The sequence below is a fragment of the Pseudoliparis swirei genome, chromosome 21 (genome assembly GCF_029220125.1).
Source record: "Pseudoliparis swirei isolate HS2019 ecotype Mariana Trench chromosome 21, NWPU_hadal_v1, whole genome shotgun sequence".
Classification (NCBI taxonomy): domain Eukaryota; kingdom Metazoa; phylum Chordata; class Actinopteri; order Perciformes; family Liparidae; genus Pseudoliparis; species Pseudoliparis swirei.
Window position 1 is genome coordinate 11967131 of NC_079408.1, and position 26221 is coordinate 11993351.

The 26221-nt window shown below is 44.8% G+C and overlaps 3 protein-coding genes across 5 annotated transcripts; all 3 read right to left on the reverse strand.

Annotated features, from left to right (window-relative positions):
• Nucleotides 1-223: 223 nt before the first annotated feature.
• Nucleotides 224-15151, reverse strand: LOC130212151 (uncharacterized). The gene is made up of 32 exons (XM_056443291.1): nt 15123-15151; nt 13250-13339; nt 12979-13163; nt 12806-12895; nt 12598-12645; nt 12335-12514; nt 12086-12128; nt 11793-12004; nt 11254-11407; nt 10408-10622; nt 10216-10333; nt 9918-10132; nt 8684-8801; nt 8440-8603; nt 8259-8356; nt 8060-8187; nt 3898-3987; nt 3503-3630; nt 3283-3423; nt 3145-3213; nt 2889-3059; nt 2715-2811; nt 2432-2637; nt 1861-2220; nt 1663-1777; nt 1380-1585; nt 1178-1295; nt 927-1099; nt 743-837; nt 542-660; nt 406-461; nt 224-253 (listed from the first exon to the last, which is right to left on the reverse strand). The coding sequence occupies exons 2-32, from the start codon at nt 13335-13337 to the stop codon at nt 224-226; spliced, it is 4230 nt and encodes a 1409-aa protein (XP_056299266.1). The 5' UTR covers nt 13338-13339; nt 15123-15151.
• LOC130212283 (uncharacterized) lies at nt 7669-12625 on the reverse strand. 2 transcript variants are annotated; one of them, XM_056443480.1, is made up of 13 exons: nt 12598-12625; nt 12335-12514; nt 11793-12182; nt 11254-11407; nt 10408-10622; nt 10216-10333; nt 9918-10132; nt 8684-8801; nt 8434-8603; nt 8259-8356; nt 8060-8187; nt 7908-7958; nt 7669-7774 (listed from the first exon to the last, which is right to left on the reverse strand). In XM_056443480.1, the coding sequence occupies exons 4-13, from the start codon at nt 11372-11374 to the stop codon at nt 7698-7700; spliced, it is 1311 nt and encodes a 436-aa protein (XP_056299455.1). In that variant the 5' UTR covers nt 11375-11407; nt 11793-12182; nt 12335-12514; nt 12598-12625; the 3' UTR covers nt 7669-7697. The 2 variants fall into 2 exon arrangements, with proteins under 2 accessions (XP_056299455.1, XP_056299454.1); XM_056443479.1 differs by having other exon boundaries at nt 7669-7780.
• Nucleotides 15152-17798: 2647 nt separating the features above from the next.
• Nucleotides 17799-24963, reverse strand: trip6 (thyroid hormone receptor interactor 6). 2 transcript variants are annotated; one of them, XM_056443470.1, is made up of 10 exons: nt 24893-24963; nt 22240-22483; nt 21983-22086; nt 21741-21857; nt 21078-21644; nt 20478-20574; nt 20219-20388; nt 19927-20105; nt 19724-19844; nt 17799-19344 (listed from the first exon to the last, which is right to left on the reverse strand). In XM_056443470.1, exons 2-10 carry the CDS (start codon nt 22472-22474, stop codon nt 19213-19215), a joined length of 1722 nt encoding a protein of 573 aa, XP_056299445.1. In that variant the 5' UTR covers nt 22475-22483; nt 24893-24963; the 3' UTR covers nt 17799-19212. The 2 variants fall into 2 exon arrangements, with proteins under 2 accessions (XP_056299445.1, XP_056299446.1); XM_056443471.1 differs by lacking the exon at nt 24893-24963 and adding an exon at nt 24399-24881.
• Between the last annotated feature and the right edge of the window lie 1258 nt (nt 24964-26221).

The following is a 26221-nucleotide window of genomic DNA, read 5'->3' on the forward strand; positions in this document are numbered from 1 at the left end:
TTTGTATTTAGCTTCAAGCGCTAATGTGTTCAGTGCAGGTCTACCTCACCAGCTTTCTTTAACTCAAATCAATACACCTTACAACTCAGTGTGTTTTTTTATATTAGCGTTTAACTTCCTGTGTCTAAATGCATGTCTGTAGAAGTTGGACACTTATTTAATAGACACGCTTAAGAAAACAGCTTTATTAAATTCCAAAATCATTTTTCAAATTAGGGAAGATTTATTTTAGTTGTTGAGAATCCTCGCGCTCCTGTGAAGAGAAAATGAAAAAAATGAGACGCATAGTTCGTAAATACAGGGTTTTAAATGTTAAAAGTTCTCACTTGTCAGAACACCGGCAAATTGTGGAAATCTATAAACTTTGATGTAGCGGGCAGTGGGGTGGCTGGCCGGCATGTATACGGTAGGTCGTCTAGCAGGTGTGCTTTTAGGCGCTGCAGTGGGCTTCATGGTGGGACCTGCAGCTCAGAAAAAGAAATACCTCAAATCCAATACGATGAGCGATAACTGATCGCGTCAAGTGACCAAACTACTGTACCTGCTGTGGGCCGCGTCGTGTGGATGATGCTGCCGACACCAGCCGCGTCAGACTCAAACCTAAACACTGAGAAGAGGCGATGAAGACCAGCCAGAGGATACGAACACTGGATCATCACCCTGCAGGAAAGAAAATGAAATGCCCCTCATGCTATACTGTATTTAACAATATATAATTTCAACACCACATTGTGATACATACCCTTCAGTAGCATCAGAGACGACCGTACTTATACCGTCGTATGTGTTGAGACTATAGAAAATCTCATTTTGATAGATCACATTTTCCTTGTCGAGCTAAAAGATGCAAACGGTGATACAACGTGAGATGAAGACAGTCGTTCGGTCTAAAGGCAACGATGGTTTTAATCCTACGGCAGCAGTACCTTGATGGTGGATTCACAGCCGTTGAGTAGAAACGAGAACAGAGCCCTGGAGCCGTCCGTCTCTTTGGGTTCACAGTCTCTGTCAACCAGGTTGAAGCTTCCAGGAACTCCTCCACTTTGGGTGGCCAGAGAAAAGTCAGCCACCACGGTCATCCTCCCATCAGTTGAACACACTAGAGATAAAAATGTATTGGGAACTTTATCAACGACAGAGAACCAACGAGCTCTCCAAGAAAACAGGGCGTCCTTACGAATGAGTTCGGTACTCGAGAACGAACAAGACTTGATAGTTAAGCTCTGGATGGACGACGGCCCGCGAGGCCGCATGACGATCTTGAAGATGCCAAAGAATCCCTTCAACGTAACGTCCTATAAAACACACGCAGCCCAGTCATTCCTCTTCGTGCGCAATGGAAGGACGCAAGTCGTTGCTGCCAATAAGTCTGTCCTCACCTCATACTCGTAGCCATGAGAGAAGAGCGGCACCTCGAGCACCAGAGTCTGGCTATCGTTGCTCATGACGTAGCCGCGCCGGACTGCCAGCTGTGGCGTCAGCAGCTCAGAGCCGATCCAGATCTCCCAGAAGGAGTGAAACGGCCGGTGGACCAGTGTGAAGCTGATGCCGGACTCCGAACAGACTGCGTCAAAAGCTGGAAGAGCTGTAAACACAAACCGGGCTGCTCACCGCAGATGCAAACAGTAACGAAGATCCCATGACTAAAAGTAATGGACTTACAGACATCCGCCAACGCCACGACACGCGTCAATTGGTAAAAAGACTCGTTCTCAGGCAAAACCATCAGTGTGAAGTTTATGTCCAGCTGATAGTGAAAAACTGCATCTTCAGAGATCTAGGAGAAAAACACAATTAGGTCTGAGCTCAGGAGACCATTACAAGACTTTAAAGTCTCTTTAATTTAAAAGAACTCTATACCTTCTGCCCAACAAGCGGGTCGTCAAAGGAAACCGTCAGCGTGTAGCCGAGGGTGTTGTTGGGGTGAACGACCTTCGTGACCGTGTGTCCGAGCGAGTTCGCGAAGGGAACCGTGAATTCTTGTCCATTCAACTGAACGGCGGCCAACTGCACGTCTTCGGGGACGTCGCCGAGGTAGACCGTGAACGTGCGCCGGTCGAGAACCGTTTGGTCCTCAGTGAAAATGAAGCGTGGCAGCAGGGGAGTGGACAGAGTCCTGTGAACTCGTAGTCTGGTTTCTACGCGATTCGGATCCGCCAGGATTTGCTCCAAGTAGAGATGAAATACATAAAACTCGTAGAGCTCGCCAGTCACGTAGCTCTGAAACAGACAGAACAGGTAAAACAGTGCCAAATATTCTGATGCCATCAAGTTGATGTTATTTTTATAGGGTTTATTGTTCTACAGTGACCTATAATCATATTAATATAACTAGAATTATTATTTGTAAACCCTTTAGACATCCAAGGATGACTATACATTTAGAATTCCAAGCCCATTTCAACGATCTACTCATAAATAGTCTTCTGACCTTCCTGTATCCTCCTTCCGCATTATAGGGGACGCTTATCTGGACTGTTGTGTTGCTGTTCGTCACAATAAAGCCCCTCTCCTCTGCAACTGGTCGCGCCATGAGTTCACCATTCAGGCCAAAGTTGAGTCGTGTGCCGTGAAGACCCCGGCACGGCACCTCAGGGGTTTCCCACATCACGTAGCCGCCATCATAAGATCCTTCATCTGTGGACATTACACGTGTGTTATAGCTAAACTCATCGATGCAGGGGAGAAGCAGCACTAACGGTTGCAATACTGACGCATGGAGCAAGCGGCCACCAGGTCGATCATGATGACCGCCCAGTTTTGTCTGGAGAACAGCGTCACATGGACGGCCTCTACCGGAACACCATCCATCTGGAGAGAGCCTCAAAGAGATAAATACCGGCTTTGAACTCAACTTCACAAGACAGCCTTACTGGTTGGCGATTTACCTCGGTGCCGAATGAGTCCAGTTGTCCATACGGAGTACGAAACACCAGCCGTCCGTCGGTCACGGCGAACGCGTAGCCCTGCTTGCGCGCTTCGGAGAGGTTCATGGGCGGCAACTGCTCCTCATTTCGCTGAAACATCACCTGCCAGTCTGAGGTAGTGGACCTATGCGCCTGAGAAGGGATTTAAAGTCTTAAAAACGAAAAGGTGGCGCTTGACTCGACGGAATGGGAAAGCCATTCAGCATTTTAAACATACAGTTTTGAGAGACTTCCAGTCGTCCTTTATCGTGCGAGGGGAACAGGTGATCTCACTCCTCACAGAGATCTGGGAAGAAATTGTAATTGGTAAACATTGAAATGTTTCCCACGAGTTGAAAAACACAAACAAGCGTACCTCCATGTAGTTTTCCTCACAGGTAATCTCTCTGGGAGACCAGGGAAGAGGGGGAGAACAGGTCTTCGTCAGAGCATAGGAGTCCACCTTTCCATCACGTGTTGCAATCAAGTTGAAGTTAAACGTGAAGACCTCGTCATCCTGGAAGAACACGGTGGAAAAATACAGAGTTTGTACAGTGAAAAGTAAAAACACGTTCTACATGCACTCTTGTAGGCACCTTGTTGTCGGCGTGGCAGCTGAAGTACGAGGCTCGGAGCTCCAAGCGGCCCTGAAGGGGGAGGAGGCTGACGCTGTAGCCGCACTGCGCTGCATACTGCTTGGTGATGGCGTACACACCCGTCCCATCTCCAAGACAAATGCACGAGGAAGGAAGTTTAATATCAAGGCCAAATCTGTGCTTGTTAAAGTACAGTAATCTAATGGATCAGCGATTGGTTAAAAATCAATGCTGGAATTTGAATCGACTACAAACGCCGATTGGATTACTAAAATGCTGGATCGATGCACCAGTCATGGGTATATTTTCCTAAAATACTTATTTTCTTCTCACAGCCCATGTGATGCCGTTTCAGATGGCGACGGCCCAGCGTGAGGAAGCTATGCAGGACTCACCAGCAGCCTCAAAGTGAGGATCCTTCCCAGTGAAGGACAAATCCACAGCTACCGTGAAGTAACGATCACGACACTCCATGTGAAGAGCTCCTTTGTGCACAAACAAGGGAAGGTCACAATATGGAGGTTCTGTTCATTATTGTCGATTAGAGCCAAATATTTCGGTTACCGTCGGGAATGCCAGAACATTGTGCAGTTGACCACACGGAGAGGAGCAAGGACACACTGCAAGACAAAAGCATGAGTCTCCTGCTTGCAAAAAAATAGCTTCATAGAGTGTTGGCTGCCACACAAATACAGACTTACCCGAGGCAGAAGCAAAAGGCCATAGCCACTCGTGTGTGTGTGTGTGTGTGTGTGTGCGGTGTCTAAAGCTAGCGTAGCTGCTAGAAAACTACACCTGCAGACTAACACAGGCTGACATGAATCACTTGCTTCGGGCCCACAGTGTCTTCATGTGTCTTTTGCATCAACTTTTATAAGTTTCCTCACACCCACGAGGCTGAGAGGAAACTCCAACCTCATCTGATTGGAAGTGAGCTTGATTGCTAACGAGATACACGTGTGGTGGTAAGGCCTGAAGGCCTCTGGTTGGGGGATACAGACTTATAAAAGCTGGTGCAGGAGACAGCAGCCACATGTTACCATTTTGGTGAGGATATAGGCCTAGCCTACTAAATGGTTTACGTCAGCAGGGTTTTTATTTAAGTAGCTAGGCTAGCTTTTTCAGTGGATATGGCTTTTGCAATGAGTAAGTGACTTACAAGTAGTGATGGTGAGATGAAGCCTCATGAGGCATCGAACCACTTCAGCCAATTGGTTTGAGAAAGGGTTCATTTCTCGAAGATTCATGTGCTCACGAAACCACCTACTGGCCAAGTGTATAATCACAGGCAGCTGTATCTGAACCACATAATGTGATGCATTGAATTTTTGTGTCTGTTATGGCTGTTGGGAATGACTATGAATTACACAAATGTATGACCAAATCATTTCTGTACATAAATCACCACATATGTGCATAATAAAATATGTTTTGAATGTATTCTGTGTGTGTAAATGTTCCCAAAATGGTAGTATGATATGATACGGCAGGTTGTGTCATAATGTTATGTCACTTTAGAAAAATGGCATGGGCTTAAGCAGGCAGAGGACAGTGAACGTGTGTGTGTGTGTGTAACTAGGAAGAGGGGACTGAATATGCTTGTGTAACTTGGACAGTGATGTACAGGACAGGGGACATTTTATTCATTTTTATTCAGAAATAAGTTTCTCAACAGTTCCATCTTATCACCTATCCTTCTCTCCTCACTCTCCTAACTCTCCAAACTATCTCTCTCTAAACTCTCCAAACTCTCAACCAACAACCCACATGTTGAATGGAGCCTGAGGGGTTTATATTGCTGTCAAACCTCCCGGCAATATCTGAACCACTTCCCGAAGCAGTCACGTGGTACAGCCGGGCAGCGAGGCTTCGGACGTCATCATTTTTGGCTCCTCCCCTAAATGAAGCAAGCCTCGATACGCGCTTCGAGGAAACGCCCCCTCCATTACTCGACACACGCTTCGAAGCGTCGGCACATCTCGCAACAACACTACTTTCAAGGGTCATGTACAAGCTGCTGGATGACATCTTTTGAAATATATTTTTTTTATCTTAGTCTGACCTTGCTCCTGTCTGTGGGCAACTGCAAAATGTGATTTATATTCCAACGGTAAGATTTAAAATGTCAGCTTGCAATAATTGCAAACCATTTTGACAGTTTCATGATCGATGCTTCAAGGCGGTTAAGTCCTATGTTCTCTATGAGGTACAGCAGACTCTAGTTGAGTGCTTACTCTTGAGCTACATTGGCCCTTCAACCTCATTTGAGTTGATTTTTAAGACTGACCTGACCAGGTTTAATTGATCTAAAAGTCAGATTTTAAACAACTGACTCTAGACATGGGCTTTAAAAGCCAGTGTAGTTCAAGAGTGAGCACTCAACTACAGCCCACACCTGCTCTCCCCAAAGCGGTGCAGGACTTGGCATTTTCTAAGTGAGGCGTGTTCCCAGTTAAGGAGAGAACAGCTATCATGAAGCAACAAATACGACACGACATATGAAGAGCGCCTGCATAAACAAAGTGTCAACATGTTAGCCGTCACTGGCTTAAAACCATTTTACCATTTGGAATATAACCGTTTTTTACAGCTGCCCACACGGCCACACTAAGACCATAACATGCATTCCAGAAGTGTAAATTCCCCTTGAAAGTGTCTTACTCCCAGCAAGTCCCAATGTGTTGTCAGTGTCTAGCAGCCGAGCTCTGAACCAACACAAGCGATAGTTAACCACTTGGCAGGCTATAGCCAAAATGACATCAAGTGGCTGCTTGTGTCCTGCATCAGCTTTTATAAGCCTGGTTAGTCACCAACCAATCAGAGGCCTTCAGGTGTATCTTTCTCTGAACAACCAAGCTCATGTCCAATCAGTGGATTTGATTTCTCAGGAAAAGCACAGGTGTAACCAATGACCTTAACGATGGCTGATGTCAATGCCTCAGTAAGCAGCATGTTTATTTTAGGGTCCTTGAACCAGAATGTCAGAAGCTACCGCAGAAGTAATCCATGTTATTAATTCAACCTGCTATGTATGACACCAAAAGGTCTATTACACTTAATGAGGTTACGGCTTCTGTACCTGAACACAATATATGTGGCCCTAGTAGGTATTTAATGTAGGCTAAGACCCCGTTTACACGATGGGAAAACGCATATATTTTCATGCGTTTTGGCCTTTCATTTACACAAAAACGGAGGTTTTATCACGGAAAACGATCATTTCTAAAAACTCCGGCCAAAGTGGAGATTTCTTAAAACTCCGTTTTTGTGTTTGCGTGTGAACTAGGTCAAACGGAGTTTTAGGTTGTCAAACGTCACAGTATGCGACTAAAAATGCTTCATGTCATGCGAGCGTCCTATGTTTACAGTTAGTTTGGCCGCTCCTACCAGGGTTGCCAGGTCTGTGACAAAACCAGCCCAATATCAGAACTCAAAATATGCCCGTGCCAAACCATATACACTGCTTTTAAAGTGTGTGTATGTGGACGTGTCCAATGTCCATGTGTGTACGTGCTGCTCTGCAGTCAGTTTGGTAGGATTTGTGTATAAATAAATTATTTCATTTAAAATATGGATTTTTATTTAAAGATATTCATGTAATTTGCATGCAAAATAGGTCTACCCGAACCAGCGGACAACAAATTCAACCCGCGGCAACACTTCAAAAGTAGCCCAATTCTGCGGGAAAACCGCGGACCTGGCAACACTGGCTCCTACGTCCAGTGTCGACTGCCTTCATTTTCGTTGTCAGGTGCGCCCGAGTTATTTCCTCCTTGACATGAGGATACTCCTCGGAGGTCTCGAGTCTTGAGAATTCTGATTGGTTTGCATGTCTTTATCCTTCTCGTTACACTGCCGACTACAGGTTTGGCATAGTTATGATGGGTTCATATAAACAGAAACTTTTTTGAAAATGACCTTGTGTGTACAACGTTATTTTTGAAAACGGAGGGGCAGAAATATTCGTTTCTGTAAATACCCGGCTATGTGTAAACGTGGCCTTAGTCAGTGTTATATACTATGCGAGTATACAATGAATACATTAACAATCACAGAATAGATTACATGTTTACAAAGAGTCTTTTCTTTGGTTCTCATATCTTGTCAGGATAAACACAACAGACAAAATACATTAAATAACGTACAATAAAGACCCAATGCAAATGTAAAACAACAGTGTTCATTTATTTCATTCTCAAGTCACGTATGAAGAAACCAACGAGCCGAGCGTCAGCAGCAGCAGGATGGAGACGAGCGTCCATGTGGTCCACACTGAAACTCCAGATAAGAGGTTAAACATTAAGCTTTATGTAATTTATACGACTCTCCACATTTAAGTAGATTTGTGTAGAACATTAAGCACAGTTTTAATTATATAATTACAGTTTGATTAACGTTTCACTACCTAGATTTAGGTTCTGCTGTCTCTCCAAATTCACCCTCCATTTTATTTGGCCTGATGGAGAACAAATCAAACATTTACATAATAAATATGAAATATGAGTTGCAGTTTGAAGAAAAAAAAAGAACTAAAGTCACAGTTTTACAGACACTCACCTGTGTTTGCAGCTTTCCTGCGTCTGCGTCTGACTGGTATGGTCGAAAGGTCCAGAGAGGAGTTCAGAGGGTGCTGGACAGCGACAGCGCTGCTCTGGTTGGCTGGGTAGCGACACTGAATCGTCAGCCTGAAACAGACACGACTTACTTCAGCCTCGTCATGTGAAGATGGACCGAGTTCAGCACAGACGTTTCTCACCTGTATGGAGAATCTCTGTGTATGAGAGGATCATCCAAAGGCAGAAAGTCTTGAGGGTAACTGATCTGGTTTTCATAAACAAGGAAACTTCCCTCAGTCTGAGGAAATATGAGGAGATCAGAAAACATAGGGTTCAATGTGTGGATTTCTATTAATTACTAAAAAGGTATCTCACAGTTACAGTCGTCCCACAGGAGTCCAGGCTGAAGTTGAACAGGGCTCTGGCGCTGTCCGTCTCCGAGGGAACACAGCTGGGGTCCAACAGGGTGGTCCGGCTGGGCTGAGTGGGCGGGATGGTGTGGGTGGTGTCCACGACCGCCACCATCCTCCCTTCTGGCAAACACACTGTCGGAGAAACACGGCGACAGTCAAGTTTATTCAAAACTACAACCTCAGATGTTGACGCTTCAGTTTGAACTTTGTACCCAGTAGTTCTACAACGGCAAAGGTGCATTTATGGACCAGAGTGTCCTTCACGGTCAGAGACTCGGCGTCCACAACAGACACTTCCACTCCAGAGACCAGACCCCCCAACGTCAGATCCTGAACGGGGAAAGAAAAGGAGCAACTGGGAATGTTTACAGCGACAATGTGATGGAGTGTAAAGTGAATTACACTGTAAACAAGACCCACGATGAATTTAAATCCCCTCTTCGTATGAGGTTTTTAATAAACTAAGAGTGCATGTTTGAAACCTTAATTAAGTTAAAAACAAAACAATCTTTCTGCGACTCTTTACTGGAGCAGAAAGTAAACCATAAAGTCCTCGCAGATATAATGCAAACGTAAAACAACTGAATCGTCCCGACAGAACGTGTAAATATTACTTTTAAAAACCTCCTGACAGCAAGTGACACGCCCTCCCTAGCCTCTCAGGATTTGGGACTTTGTTAGCGCCAGTATCTCTTAAAAAGAAAAGCACTATGTTTCACCAAGATGCAACCCATATATATATATATACACAAGTTTAACACTAAGTTAAAGAAACCCTGTGAATAGAACTCTGAATATATTTTGTACTAGAGATCTGTTTGCTGGACCGAATTTATGATCGACTGACAAACGCTGGTGAAGTGTTGCATGGTTGTTTAGATTTTTTTTGCTTCCTTATTACTTTCGCATTGAAAATGCGGAAGGTAATAAGGAAGCGATGTTTTGATCGCCGTGTATTTATTTATTTAGTTGTATGCGCGTTACTCGCGAAACTCAAAAAGTATTAAACCGAATCGCATGAAATTTGGTGGGAGGATTGGTTATTATCCGGGGACCATTCGATTAGATTTTGGGATCGCTCGGGTCAAAGGTCAAGGTCATGAAAAGGTCAAAATCTTCTTTTTACCATAGCGCGGTCAATTTTTATCCAATTGGCATGCAACTAATGCCAACATGTTCATAATTCAATGACCAATCTTGTGATAGGCGAAGGTATGCGCTCTACCGAGTGCCCCTTCTAGTTCCTAATTATTTTCCTACTTTAACATTTATATTTTTGTGTTTCCTTATGACCCTTCTTGGCCAGATGTATGGTTAATTTTTACTTTTTTTATTATTTATTTTCATGTTTTATTATTATTATGCATTCTTACCTTTGAAGGTTGTATTTCTGTAAAAAATACCCAAATAAAATATCAAGTAAAAAAACAAAACATGATTGATTACCGCAAAGTTCATGCCAACGCTGTAAAGGGGGATCTCCACGGTCAGGAAGTCCTCCTCGGCCTTCACCAGGAAGCCGCCCATCTCCACCAGGTCCCAGTCCAGCTTGCGAGCCCCGAGGAAGAGCTCCCACTGCAGCTCTCTGTGGGCCCCGTGGTGCAGCAGCACCAGCAGGCTGCTCTCGGTGCACTTCCCCTGCAGCTTGGGGGACGGTGGCGCTGCACCACGAGGAACCGACAGGGCGTTGATTTACAGCTGCACCAGCTGGTCTGAGATCAGTGGTGACAGATCAAGCGCTCACCTGTGTATGCTACGCTCTCCTCCACTGTGGCGTGATGGTAAAACACCTCTCCGCTGGGGGAGATGCGAAGAATAAAGGTAAAAGAGAGACTGTACGTCTCATAGCCACCACCTATGTACTGGGATCAGACAGCGGGTTGTTTCAGATCGCATGTACACATCACAGCAGAGGCTCAGTGTTGGTTCATCTCACCTCTGGGATTATTTTTGGGTGTGACAACAGGAAACTAAGCAGGTAGGAGTGGCTCCCGTTGAGGTAGGAGATCCTGGACACACTGAGGCCGTCGGTGTCGCTGGGGGTCCAGATGAGAAGGTCACCGACACCGTCTACCGTGACCTTCTGGAGGGAAACATCAGGCGCAAAGAGGCCTAAAGTGACGGAGAACAATCCCTCGGAGGACAACGTGTCTGTGGAGGAAGAGAGAGAGAGAGAGATCAATGGACAACATCTACCGTTATCCCACACAAGCGCTCATGTTTGAAAGATCAGACATTTTTATTGAAGCTTCAAAAGTAAGCATAAAGAGAAAGTTTTAAAAAAGGTATAGAAAACAAACATTAACATAGAATATAAAATAGCATATGGAGACCAACTTTACAAGGAAAGGTGACTTATTTGTAATTAATTGAATGTTTTGGAGACATCTCAAACTGAATATTAGTTCATAATATCACAATATAAAAAGATTGTCTGACACACTGCATGACTTCCAGAGAAATGAACGCTGTTATTTTATCAGACAAAACTCTTCAAACATATATAATAAATAGTTAAATATGAATTGCTTTGTCGTCTCGAAATATATTTTCACCTAAGATCATTACATTTAAAACGTTATCACCATATTACAATGTATACCACATGATTCACTTTTCCCATTATTTAAAAGGGAAAAGTGCAGCTTTGCGATGCAATGATTTTATTTGAATTCATTTAGCCATGTCTTGCATTATTCTGCTAAAAGGATACTGAATCATCACCTCGCCTTGATGCACAATTAGTATTTTACATCGTTTTTATTCATTAAATATGCCTCACTGTCAGTGAGGGCCGGGCTCTTTGGGACGAGAGGCGTCTTCAGGCGCCTGAAGGAGCGATGCTGCGTGAGGGGCCAGCGCTCGTCCTCCCAGCGCCTCACGAGGAACAGATCGGCCGTCATGGACTGGCTGTAGCGGCCCCTCACAACCCCGCTCTGCAACAGCCACCGCAGTCAATCAAAACTTTATTTATACCGCATCTCAAAGTGCGTTGTGGCGACACTAAAGACTAAGAAAGTAAAATAACTCAAAACAATCAACATTTCAATGTTGATAACTAAATATTGTAAAATACATGTACAAATGTATACTTAAATACAAATGGTAAGCCACAAAGATTATAAAAACACACAAAGCCTGACTAAATATCTTTAGTTAACGTTTAAAAATAGGAATGTTTTCATCTTCTCAGAGAATCTCCGCTGCATAAATGTGCAAAGATTTAGGAATAGTCAAAAAAATTCACAATTCTTAAAATGTATCCTTTCAATCATCTTATTCCCCCCTCTCATTTCCCCAGATCAGATCTTCTCTGTGTACCTTAATGTTTCCGCCGTGGGCTCCTGCAGGAATCCTGAGCTCCACCCTGCCCCCCCGCAGGCTCACCTCGTATCCCTGGTGCTCGGTCTCACTCAGAGTTCGCCCGTTCACTCCGAGGCTGAAGCCTCTGTCCCTGAAGCGCCCGTGGACCAGCGCCGACAGGACGTACGGGACCGACCACAGCAGGTCGGACCCGTCCGCCGTCGCCTCGTCTAGGGCGGGAGACGAGGAGACGTTTCACTCTGGTATTTTACACTTGTCAAATAATGCAAGACTGATAATGCAAAACTAACTCCGAGAACAGGAAACGGTGGCGTCCACAGCCAGGAAGTCGCTCTGGAGTCGGTACAGGATGGTTGCTCTGATGATCTCTAGATCTACTCCCCTCTCCTGGGACACACACACACACACACACACACACACACACACACACACACATATGGCATCCAGAATAATAAACAAACAAAGCACTGACTGAAGCAAGGATTTAACATTGAATGTGCAGACCCAAATCCCCGGTGAAGAACACCGTCTCTTGGTACCTTGACAAAGTGTGAGAGCGGGGAGGGGGAGGGGCAGCGGAGGGCGAGGCGAGAGCCACGCGGGGAGACGTGGCAGCCCAGAGCGGCGGCCTCCGTCGGGGACAAGACCGCCGCCGCCTCCTCCGGCGGCCGATCGTCTCTGTGGAACGTCACGGCCACGTCGGCCTCATCAGCGCCCTCCTCCGGGACGAAGAGCAACATGTTTGCGACGCCGTGGAGGTAAACATCAAAACAACGTACGCGCGTCCTCATGCCATGCTAACCTTCTCGCTTTGGGACGTCGTGGGCAGGAGAGGCTTCTGGATGGACACCTGGAGAGGACAACACAAGATACACCTTCACACATCCATTTAATCTCCCCCTGCTCACGGTCATGTTCAAATGAGCTGCACACACACACACACACACACACTATAAATATACATCTTTTCCTCGGACGTGATGCCATCACCACGCCGCTCAGTCGTTCACCTCCATATAGTTTTCCTCACAGATGATCTCTCTGGTGCTCCATGGACTCGGCAGTGAGCAGTGGAGCTGGAGGGGGAACACCACCTCCTCCTCCTCCTCCTCTTCCTCCTCCTCCTGCACGCTCACCAGCCACAGACGCAGGTGATAGTCGCCTCCCTGCAGAGCGGCGACACGGACAGGTGAGCGCGGCGAGGAATGTCGATCCTCCGACAAAGACACGGCGGCACGCCTACCTCTCTGCGGACGTGGCAGGCCAGGAAGGAGGCTCGCAGCACCAGGTGCCCGGCGTGGTCGACGGAGACGGTGTAACCGCAGAGCGAGGCCTCCCGGTGAGACAGGGGGCGGAGTCCATGCTGGTCTGGTGGCAGGAACAAGGTCAACAAGGTCAACAAGGTCACCAACGTCTCCGGTGCTCACGTCGTCGCGCAGGATAAAGACACGTACCTTCAAAGTGGAAACGGACGTTCCGGCTCAGGAAGCTGGACTTGACGGAAAGCCGGAAGTGACGCTCGAGACATTCGGTCTGAAGCATTCCTGAAAAGATTAAGAAATGCATTAATTATATTAATCCGACTGTCGAATGGGCAAGAATGTGGGCGCTGTGGTTTCTGTCTGCTGGCCTAACATCATCATTTAGTCTGTGTGATGCAGGTGTGTCTCCGTGCAGATGTGCCAGATATACGTGTTTGTTTATATGTGTAGACCTCTTTTTATTTATTTTTATGCATTTATTTTTCTGCACTCCAGGTGGGTGCACCAGTGGGAGGGGTGGGTTGGTTTGTTGTATGTTTGTATATCAAGAAAAAGATTTTAAAAAACAATGGAAGTGTCAGATGAAGTGCACGTTTGCTTTGTTATGTGCCTATCGACATTTCCAAAGATTTTTTAAAATAAATAATACATTTTAGAAAATGCATGAATGAATTCAAAGCCAATTCCAAAATAAATATATTTTGTAAAGGGTTTCTTTGAATTTGAAAGAGCACTCATGTGAGATTAGTTCATTCAGATGTTTCAGCTTCTTCATTACAAACAAATACATGCAATAGGGATGGGAAAGAATTTAACATTTCACAGTGTTCATATGAGAACTTCATGAAAATGACATGGAAATTCACTTCTTGCCGTTTTCTTTGACTTCTGTTCATACACTGGTTTGGTGGTTGCATCCCAGTGGAACACGATCATTGCCTTGCACATGACTTTCATTACTTTATGTGTACATTTTTAACAATTTGCTCTATTGTAAACCCATATTTGATATCATACACATATTTTTCTGTGTTAAAAGTGTACCAATATCAGCCATATCACTCTACAGAGTATACTGTAGCAAACTGAATTTTCCACATCTTATTCACACTCTACGGCAGACCTCCAGATCTTTTTTTAATATCCTTTCAGACAGGAGCTCTCAAGCAGTGATACAGAAATAGATTTTTCCCCAGACAAATAAAACTCTGTACATGGGCAGGTCATATATTAAATTGTAAGAAAACCATTACATAATATATACTTCATGTTGAAGTAATATCCAGTTATTATCCTGGAGCCCCCTGAGTCCAATGTCATTATATATATATATATATATATATACATACACACACACACAAATAAATATATATGTACACATTATATATATACATACATATACACATATGTATATACATATATATATAAATATGTATGTATATTTACACATATATACATTTCACATGTACATATATATATACACATACATATACACACACATGTACATACACATATATATATATATATACATACATATATACATATATATATATATGTACATACATATACACATATATACATACATACACATATATATTTATGTACTGTACATACATACACACATATATATATATATATACATACACACATATATATATATATATACACACACACACATATATATATATATACACACATATATATATATATATACACACACATATATATATATATACACACATATATATATATATACACGATGAGTAAAGTGCCCTTTTGCTAGAATAGAGAGAGAGAGAGATCATTCTTATTGGCTAGTCTAGGATTTGCGTGGCAGACTGAAAATAAAATCGAGGGCCGGCCAAATGTATAGGCGGGGTCGCGCCCGCGCGGGCCTTAGTTCGAGGACCACTGATCTGGCTGTTGATGTCTTTGAAAATGAGGTCAGAGGGCAGTACGGATCCTTTGGTTTGAGCACCTGCCCCCCAAAATGTCTGTGCACGTGCCTGTATACACACATATATATATATATATACACACACAAACACACCTGAGCTGCTCTCACCTGTCGGCACAGGAGCGGCGTCACAGAAAGCTGAGGCGAGCAGCAGCAGCAACCCGGAAGTCACGTCACAGAAACACATCGCACGTGTTTGCATGAGGCTGCAGTTAAACAATTATATCGTTTAATTTTTGGACCTCACGCGCACAGAACATGGAGCCGTGTCGTCATCCTTTAGGATGTTTAGGAGTTGATGTCACGTGACTGTCCGGAGTGTTTTACCTTCTGCCAGAGCCGCCATGCTGACTGACCCGCATGGTGTTCACGCGCATCCGTGTTCCTTGCTCCTCATCTTCAGAAACACAGCTTGCAATTTGCCTCAGTTAATTAGCGGAAACTCGCGCGGATATTTCACGAGTGATTTAAAGCGCAGCCCCACAGCGACACCTAGCGGCCACACCGTGCCACTGATGGAATTACACCTGTGGGATGCTAAGAACAGCTGATTGCTCTACTTTTTACACAGGTTTCTACAAACTATACCGTTAATGTTTTTTATTTAAAGATTAAATGTGTTGAATGTATTATTATTGTTGGAGTAATGTTAGTTTAAATGAAGGGAAATGCAGGGTTTAGTTGTGAAGTTGTTGCTTCTAATAACCACACAATTGTTTTATTTACATTTTAAAACGTAAAAACAATATTGGCCCATTTGAAATAATAACAATAATAATCTTAAAGTAGATACTTTTATTTCAAAGGCATTATGAAGGGAACAACTAAACATGCTTGAAATGGTGGAATTAAGCAGGCTACACATCTATTAGGCCTTTATAGTAGTATTACCATTTTATCCAGCTTCATTCTTTGACTCAACTACATCTCACAGGCAAATATTTAACTTTTACTCACATAAATGTACGTTCTTAGGCTAAATAGAATATAATACATTGCTGTCTTGTCATTTCATAAGCAGAGACGAGTCCAGGTTTCACCTCGTCACCTGATTCCACCGTTCACTTCTTCTTTGTGTGAAAGTGTGTGTTGCAAAGTCGTTGATGTGATGTAATTATTTAATTCTGTGCAAACCAGCAGCTCCTCGCGAGGTGTTTAATGAACCCTGACAAACATGCTGTCACACTGTCACGAGTTCTTTATCGTGTAGCCGCAGGCGAGGAGGCGTTGGAGGCGTGACCGCTGGACTCCTCTCCAGCGTCCAGAGCAGCACAGCTGGACGTGCCCACTCCTTCCGAAAATGTTACTTCAAGCGCAACTGATGTCTCGATTTTAAAAAGGCAGAGTAATCAGTGACAGCCCCGCGGTGACAAGAAAAGGCCACCATGTATTCAAAGAATGAGAATAATTAAGACTGTGGTCATCGTTAGTTGCCTGGCGTGTTCTTCAGGGGACAATAAGAACATTACATCTGAGAGAGCCCCTTTTAATAGTCTGAAATATGAAACAGTTTTCACCTCTTGCCGTTTTGACATTTCAATGTTTTATCCCCCGCTGACCCTGTGACAAACCGGTGGGCAGCTTCATTAACATTTGAGTCACATGGCTTTGGGTTTGGTGTTACCGGGAGGAGAGAAGATGCTGAGGCGTCCGTCAGCTGGCGTCGGAAGTGTCCACTCAGTTGCGTTTCTGTCCTTTTAGGATCTCGCCCGCTTGCTCTTGCTGAGGTTTGTGTCCGAGCTGACGGCCGCGAGAGGAGAGATGCTCCCTGAGGTGGAGGGAGGAGGAGGAGGAGGAGATGGAGATGATACGTCGACATCTCCCCCTCGCCCAGAGAGAGCGGAAGGCAGGATGTCGCAACTTCTTCTGGAAGACCTTCACCTTGTGTTAACACACACACACACACACACTGCTGTTCCGGCTGGAGTACTTTTGTTTTCAAATGTACTTCAGGATAAATTCATCTATTTGTGCTCACTTTGTTGTAACTGGATCATTTATTGTGAGATGCCACACATGCAGGTGTTTCGTAAGAACTGTGAACAGGTCGCTTGTCCCGAGTCTGACAGGGGAAGTCGTGTCTGAAATATATGTCTATTTTAAAAAGAGTACGTCTAATGTGGTTTTTGGTCTTAAAAAGGGTATTCCAATGATTTACTATTGCATTTATGTGAAGTGTGTAGACTTGTGAGAGAAGCATTTTAACAAGAATCATCAGAATTGAAGAAGGTCAGAGAAATCTTGACTTTTAGTCGAGTCAAATATATATATTTTTTAAACACTGGATCCTATATTTCCCAGAATGCAACTTAATTACATCTCGTCAGACCCGGCTGGTAATCTGCAGACATTAATAGTAAAGTGAATTTAAAGAGTGTTCCCTTTTTATGTGTTGAACTGTATTTGTATAAAAAGCGACAGACAATAATGATGTAACCTGTATTCGGAGTAAACCCACCCATGTGTTCAACGTGCTCTCCCGTTAACATGAATACCATTTCTTCTTCTTCTTCATCGACCGGTTTATTCGGTACAAAATGGCCCTTCCTCTCCACGTGACGTGGTCGCTGGGCAACGGTCAGATGCAGCTCCAATTCACAGCATTTAGGATGATACACGATGGAGTGGAAAGAAAACTAAATGATGTGATTAAAAAGGAGTATGACACGAGTTGGCGTGGGCCGAGGTAAAGAAAAAACTAAAAATTACGGTTCTGAGCAGGAATGAAATGATAACCTTGAGGATCAAACGCAGATGGATGCAGTAAATAAATTACGAGACGAAAAAATGCAAAGTTTTAACATGATGAGAAGGGAAAAAAAGAAAAAGATTCACAGAAAAACCCAGTTTCAAAAATATTGATGATGAAACTGAATGACATCCTTGAGATAAGGCTTTCAAAAGTTCTAGCCCTTTATAAAGTTCAACCAATACAACATCAGGACGGAAAACACAATCATAACAAATACTGAAGCTCCAAAGTCTCAGAACCACAACTCGGCCCACATGAAGACCAACAACAACAACATGGGATCCGAGAGTGAAGAGTTGCATTCCAAAACCACCACCGTTGATTTTCAGGTAAAAAATACATCACATTTATGTCCACTATTATTTCGTCAAATATAAAGAATAACTATTGTGTAAAAAGTATTTGTGACGTAAATCTATTCGCCTAAAATAACTTCACATGGAGTGTGACGTGAGCGTCGTTCTCCCTCCAGATGACCGGCGTACACTCTTCACACGAGGCTCAGACTTCAAACAGATGCTCTCTAACCACCGAGTGACCAACACTTTGACTTCATTGCACCATCGTCTTCAAGCTAACAGTCAAGTATCAAACCCACGAGTGTGAAACAAAAGAGTGGGTTTCGTAGACATTCAAAAGTGTTATTGTGGATGATATAAAATACCCCAAAAAAGGAAACAAAATTGCAAAAAAAATCTGTTTTAAACTCCAATAAAACAATTAAACTCGACGCTGTGAGGTTGAGATCGATGAAAGATTTGTTGGAGGCAAGATTGTACTTTCATTCCATAAAAGCTAAAGTAAAAAAACCACAACTACACATTCCTCCTCTCCTACATTGCTCCTGCTACGAGGCTCCGGCTCTGTTGGCGACCTCACCGGCCCGTTACGTCACAGTTTCTGCATCATGTGCTTTTAAGATGCTCGTTTTGAGGCAGATTTGAAAAACGTTGACGTTTAGTGTTTTTCAGATGTATAGGTCCCACCGTGAAGATAGTTTAGTTATCATTCAAGCCACTTTCCTTCTTTTTCTGTGACATCCTTCCAGACTTTGATGATGACGTGCGAGCGAATAGTTGAGCGGTACCGATAGATGTGGAGCCCAAGCTGCCGGCAGGTCGGGCCACCGTCATACCGATACTGAACTAAACCGTGAAAGAAAAATGGGGCCGCTGTGTACCAAAAAAACAATTTAAAAAAAAAAAATCATCAAAGTGAATGTAGTAGGACATCAGAATGAAAAGGCTCTCGCTCCATCGGGACTCCAGCTCAGACAAATTGTTCCTCTGCAAACGAAAATTACAGCCGGATGCCAACAGAGGGAACTATAGCATCGTTTTTTGTCGCCGTCAGAGCAACAAAAAGGAGTAAAAAAAAAAAAGAAGCACCTCACGGGTCACATCCTGTCGGCGACCATCGATAATGTGGAGGATGCGGCGTTCGCCGTTAGCAGTCTGTGGAGATTTTGGCCGAGAGGTCCTGGATGCGGCACGCGCTGCAGCTCTTGCACAAGATGTGGCCGTCCAGCGGGTAGCAGCCCCGCCCCTCCCCCTCAGAGGACAGCAGGAGGCCACATTCCTGTCGGACACACACACACACACACACACACACTTTGAATAAACACGCTCATGTGGACTCATCCCGTACACGTACTGCATTTACACAGCACTCAACACACGGCTTTTACTGGACAGAGATTTGTTGCATGAGTATTGTTGATTATAGAGCTACAGAGGCTGTCATTAAATAGTTAAATGGCTAACTGCAGTAATGGAGATGTGATTTTGCCTGTTTATGAATAAATGTGACTAAAATATAAAACTAAAGCACATTGGTGTTTCAAATTGAATGTCCTTTATTCGTACCGACTTGAAACCCTCAAACTCATCAAAAAAGACTTTTTAAAATCAACAAGTCCCGATGCTTCCGTGATATGATCGTATTCACGTTGACCCACCTCACAGATGTAACAGTTGACGTGGAAGCTGCGGTCCAGAGCCACGATCCTCACGGTCTCCTCCTGGCCCTGTTCGGGCATGATGGGCTCCCCGCATACGGAGCAGCGAGGGGCGTACTTCCTGCCGGGGAGGACAAGCGTCAGGCGTCCACGGTCTCAAAAATCGGGAACGCCGTCGCGGCGCGTGAATGTTTTTCTCGTACCTGTGGAAGTCGTCGATGCAGTGTATCTGAGAGGCGGCGTCGACGGTGAAGGGGACCCCGTCCAAGCAGCAGTTGCACACCACACAGGTGAAACAGCGAGGGTGGTAGGCCTTCCCCATGGCCCGCAGGATGCGGTCCAGGATGGGCTTGGAGCACTTTGAACAGCGCTCTAATGTACTCTGATGAAGAGGAGCAGACGCGGGCATCAGAATAAAGAAGAAAGAGGACAATAACCCAGGATGGAAAGAGCCAGTTACACGACGGAGGAAACGGAAGTAAAAGCGTCGCTTACGATGTAGCAACTCTCACAGTAGCTCTTCTTGTCGAGGGCGTAGAAGGGTTGCCCCCGGAGACGGGCGTGGCAGGTGATGCACGTGAAACACTCCACGTGGAACACCTGCTCCATGGCGATGCAGCCGCTGCCGTCACCGACCACGTTGTCCCCGCACCGGGCGCAGCGGCCTGCAGGTCCATATAAAGTGTGTTTATTTTGAACGCCAGGAGGCGGGGTTTTAGTGCGGCATGTGGAATGTAGCGGGACGGGACTGTACCAAAATAGTCCTCGACAGGGGGGTGGTTCATATCGTATACCAACTTCTTGGTAAGTCGATCCAACTCCTCCTCGGGCCTGGTGGTTGCTATGCCCTGCTGGAAGAAAACAACACAAGCAAAACATCAGAAAGATAGATAGATGGATACTTTATTAATCCCGAGGGAAATTTAGGTTCAAACCAGAAAGTTATTGAAAATGTATGATAGTTGTACATGCAACATCTGGTCGGATTCATAATTTAAATATATATATATAAAAATAAGAATGATGATTACTCTTCTATCATATATTAATTAATTCAGAGATTGTATTCTTGTACGTATATATAAATATAATATATATTCATATGAATATAAATATATAAAATATTCATATGAATATATAAAAATAGTTTTGTAGAAAAACCTGTTGACATTTCAAAAAGTTATATATAGAAAAAGTATTATATTATTATAAAACGCTATCATACTGGCTCTAGTCTAGCAAAATTGTCAAATGATACGCAGCCCGATAGTATATTCATATGTATATTTTGTTGCCAGTAAAATAAATGCTCACATATAACCTCACAGGCTTGAGGTGTGTATGCGGTCTCTACCTGATAAGCAGGACTCTGCGCGGCCCCCGGCCCGGTCTGATGAGTCTCCATCCCCCTCTTGGACTGTGGGACCTGCAGAACTCTTCCTCCGGGTCCTGCGCCGCTCCCCTTGTTCACCACCTCGGAGTGCATCTCCTGAGCTTGCGAGCTGGGGTGTTGCGGGTACCAGCCCTGCGGACACGTCTGGGGAGGGGGCCGCGACACGTGCTGGTGGGGAGGGGGCGGCGTGTAGGCCTGCTCGGCCTGCCGCCCCGTCTGGGAGTAGGTGACCGGCTGAGCCGTCTTGACCTGGACGCTGAACCGGGGCCCGAGAGGAGTGGAGGCCGTGGTGTAGGAGGCCGGGACGGGCTGAGGGTAGGGCTTCGGGGTCGAAGAGGCGGAGTAGTAGTCCGGCTGGTGGGAGGCGGGGTACTGAGGGGACTGGTGCTCGCCGGGGTAGCGGGGAGCCGGGTGGTGTTGGCTCTGGGGGTGAGGCGGGTAGCCCATGGATGGCCGACCCTGAGGAGGGCCTGCAGGCTTGTAGTGATCCGGCGGGAGGTACTTGTTGTAAGGCACGTTGTCGTACAGCTGTGGGGGGGGGGGGGGGGGGGGGCACAACACTCATTTTGATCAGGAAAATATGGGGAAAAAAGGAGTAAAGTTTCCATTTGTGTGTTGCCCTACCTGCGCGTTGGCGTCCTGCGGGTGGCTGTCCAGGTCAGCGAGCATGCTGGTGAGGGAGTCAATATCAGCGTCGATTTTAGTCGAGTGATAGCCCGCCTGCTTTTCCGGACCGCGGTGCTAACAACATCAAGAACACGTTGGTCGATAAGGACGGTCAGCAAAACACAGCTCGGCTTAGAATGGGCTCTTTTTTTTTGTATCATCAGCAAAGTTACATCAAAAAATCATAAAAATGGACCCACCATCAGCTCGTAACTGTCCATGTGAGGGCTCCAGTTGCGGCCTTCCTTGGGACCATGAGGCGGGGAGTAGTAGTGATCGCTAGACGGCTGATGAATGGGCCCACCTTCAGGTGAGACGACAGTAATCACTAACAGATCCCCCCCCCCAAGAATGACTGAATTATTTTAAATAAAGAGGAAAACATGCAAAGTGATGCTAGCATTGAATTATTTGAATGCGATTAGTGACAAGAGTATGCGACTAGTAGTCTTCTTACCTGTGGGTCCAGTAGCCATGTACCTGTTGGCCATCCCACCTCCACCTCCTCCTCCTCCTGCTCCGACACCTCCGTTCTGGTCAGAGGGGCCATATTTGGGCCGAGAGTCAGCCGTGCCCTTCTTGTTGGGAGCTCTGTAGATTGCTGACCCAGCATTGTTAGACATCTGCGGGGGGGCGGCGGCTTGCTCGGGGCTATCCAGAGACCTCGGTGGCAGCCAGGTGGGACCGGACATGGCAGGCTTCTGAGATCAAAGGGAGCCAAGAGAATGCTGCCCTCAATAATGACTTTGCATAACATCAGCTGAGCGAGCACGCTTGATTTTCATCTTCCATCCATAATTAGCTCGAGCACAGATGTTTCTGCCGCGTGTGTTTATCTCACAGGTAACCAATGGAAACCAGGGGATGCTTCGCCCTTGGTTTCCTATGGCAACGGGGACACACGGGAAGGACAATAGTTGCGTCGAGGAGCAGGAAGTGAGCGGACATTCGGACCGGATCGGGGATTTCCAGCAGGGTCGCACATCGCCTCTGAAACACATGCGTTGTTTTTGATTCTCCAGCACACACACAAACACTCGTACACAGAAACACAAACAGGTGCAAATCCGCCTCGCCGGTTCTCCGCCACAATGGTTATTGTCCTCAGGGTGTTTACACACTGGTATCATTGGATATAAAAATGAAGCGGACAAATAGGGGACAGGAAACATCGTGTAACGATGTGTGTGTGCGTGTGTGTGTTCACGTGAACACCTGGCTTGTAACAATATGTTGTGTATGATCCGTGGGATTAATAACAACGCAGCGGCTCACAGCTGAGCCCACAAAAGGGCCGACTTGCCCCTCAGGGGTGTCGTGAAGTCGAGGAAATACATGACGGGGACGTATAGAAAGTGTAAAAAATGACCTAACAAGACAAATAAGATCATTGAGAGCCAGCAACGAGGTAGTGCTGATCCATTTTTGATAATCAATAACCAATATATATTGTTCTAAACTGAGTGATACTGGGGTTCAGACTAAGAAGGAGATTGCAAGACGTCCCTTTGTGCTCTGGTATTTACATTTTATAGATTTATGGATTAACAACAAATATATGGTTGAATTTTCAATCTCATTGCACAAAAGAAGACGTGATATCGTCTTTGCAGCCACCGTGTGAGTGACAATGCTTCGATGGAAACAAGCTTAAACAACTATTTATATTGTCCTAGTGGAGAACAGCCCACTGGGACTGGTTGCATGAGGCCGGTGTGGTCGTCATAAATCCTTGTTGGTAAGTGGATTATAATGATGGATGAGAAGATGATGTAGAACACGATATGTAAACCTTTTGGTTTGTTTTTCCACTTTTTTTTGTATTTCTCTCCGTGGGGTTATAGTTACAATTAACCCATGAGGGATCAGCATGAACTTGACTCATTACACAAGAGACCTCGCGCAGGAAAGAGTGATCAACACTTCCACAACCGACTTGATGGAAGCGTCATGAATCCAGATGAGCGCAGTCAAACCCGAGGACGGCTGGGCCGGGAACTGAATGTCAGCGGTTTATACGTGTTTTCATGTCAACAGGGAGTTTTTTAAATTAAAATGTAAATAAAAAGCACAAAGCTTATGCATTTGTCAACTTATTGTCTCGGCTGGACCTCTTTTTGGACGCAAAGGAGTCCTAGCAGCACTTGAAATGTCAAAATTGATGACAGTGACAAGAATCAAGCACGAGGGAACAAACAAATACAACATCCGGTTTCTTTTTCTTCAAATAAATTCAGAATAAAAGTGCCATACCATGAGCGCGTTAGCAACACACACACGCAAAAAGATAAAAATAAAATAAGACAGCAAAGCACAAATAAAATACTATTTTAAAATCACTTTATTCGCATGTATTCATGTCTCTAAAATAAACAGTTATTGTTATTCTGCGACGCCTACTCTATTATTTTGAAGGCGAGATGCTGTGGTTAGCTTCACATATTTGAAACAATATGTGACTTAATGTAGCGATGTGTGCTTGTTAAATTAAAACAAAAACAAGGCGCAGATAGCGGGATTCACGCCCAAATAAATATGAATAAAGCAATTTAAATGCAAAATACATCCGCGTTCAGCATGTCTCCCCAACACTAACGCCCCGTTAGCATCTCTTACCTTTCACCGTACCTCTCCTCCTCCCTTCAGTCTCATCTACAGAACGATAACCACATTATTAAAACGGGTAAACCAACACAGAGGATATATTGTCTCGTTTCTAACGGTGACGTTGCGTCTGGTGCGATAATGAATCGTCAGAGAGACTACCCGCTCGCCTGGCCGTCTAAACGTGTCCTTTGCGCGTCACCGACGTGTCCAAAACGCACCACTTGAGCGATAGAACGACACGCGATGAAGTATAAATAACAACAATTAACTTTACTAACTGGGGTTGTTTACTTCCACCCGGTTTGAACTCGAGCAGAGCTCGTGCGCCTTTTGCCTCCCGGGTGCTAACTTCAACAACCGAGGGGAGGAAACAATGAAACAACCCGACCACCCGCCGCCCGAAACGAGGCTCGCGAACACGACCCGCGCGGCTCCAAACGTCCGAGGATCCGTGAAAGTGGCCCCGACGTGGCTCTGCTTCACGTTTGGCGTCGTTAACCTACTTTGTGACGGATCCTGAGGCCTTCGGCAGCGGCGGCGGCGGCGGCTCCTCACTGCATTCCCGAAGTGTGACGTAACTGCTGTCGGTGTGTGTGTGAGTGTGTGTGTGGAGAGAGGAGGGGGGTCTGTCACATACATTTATGAAAAATAAAAGTGTAAACAAACTCGACCATACTCAAATAACTAGTCTATTCAAGCTTTAATTAAACAATACCCATAATGGTTTTTTGGGGGGACTTTTAAAGTAAATATATAGACAATATTTGCCAAATAATGAAATAAGACCAAAGAAAGCTAAAAACAGCTGACATCAAATATTGTTTCTTCAAGAGCGGGTATAAAAACAAAAAAATCCCCCAAAATTAACCCCACAATAAGGTCAAACAGGCTAAGTAAGTGTATGGGTGCAACAAAGACTGCAATAGTGAATAATAATAATAATAATAATAATAATAAATAAAGAGAAATATGTGTGGCCCAGATACATGGTGAAGTATATATATATATATATATATATAATTTAAATACAAGAATAAAAGAAAAATATACAAAAACATTGGATAGAGAATACAGAAATTATAAATACATGCATGTTCACAAACTGGATGGATCCATATTCTTATTCAGTATCCATGTAACATGTTGGAATACACTTTATTTAGCATTAGCTAACTGCTGTCAAACTTTGATTCATGAATGAAAAAGGTTATTTTATTCTGGGTTTTGAGGGAGAAGCACACCGTTAGGTATTAAAGTGAATGTTGTTTACTGCCCTGCAGGCAGCAGTGAATATGCAGGTCAAAGGAGCTTGCTTTATTAATTTGTGGTTCACTCCACCCAGCACCATGTTGGAGGCCCACTGCTTTCCCCAAGGCACTTCTTCAAAGGAAGTGTTTCATAACTTTATTATTCATTTTTTTCCACGTCTATCTCGGCCAATAATACGTGGACAAACGCCCCGAGGCTGCTCCCTGGGATACCCCCGCTTCCTCCTCCTGCTCCTCCTTCCAGCAGCCTGGGCCTGTTTGCCCTTATATGTCCACATTGCTCCGCGACCACAGGAAGAGGCCGCTTAAGCTCAGATCTGTTGTTGTTGTCGGAGCCGTCGACATCTTTGGCACCAAGTGGGGGATTTGAAGCCGGAGCTTCAGCTCCATACGTTATCAGAAACACAATGAGCTTCTGTCCAGGCAACCAGGAAACCACAAAAGACGGGGAACCCCTGCCTTTGTTCTGTTTGACGAGGAGAGACGGCAGGTTAAAAAAGAAAAAAATGTCTTGAGATATTTTTTATTTCCTCTTCTCACACAAGTGTTTGCCCTTGATTGAAG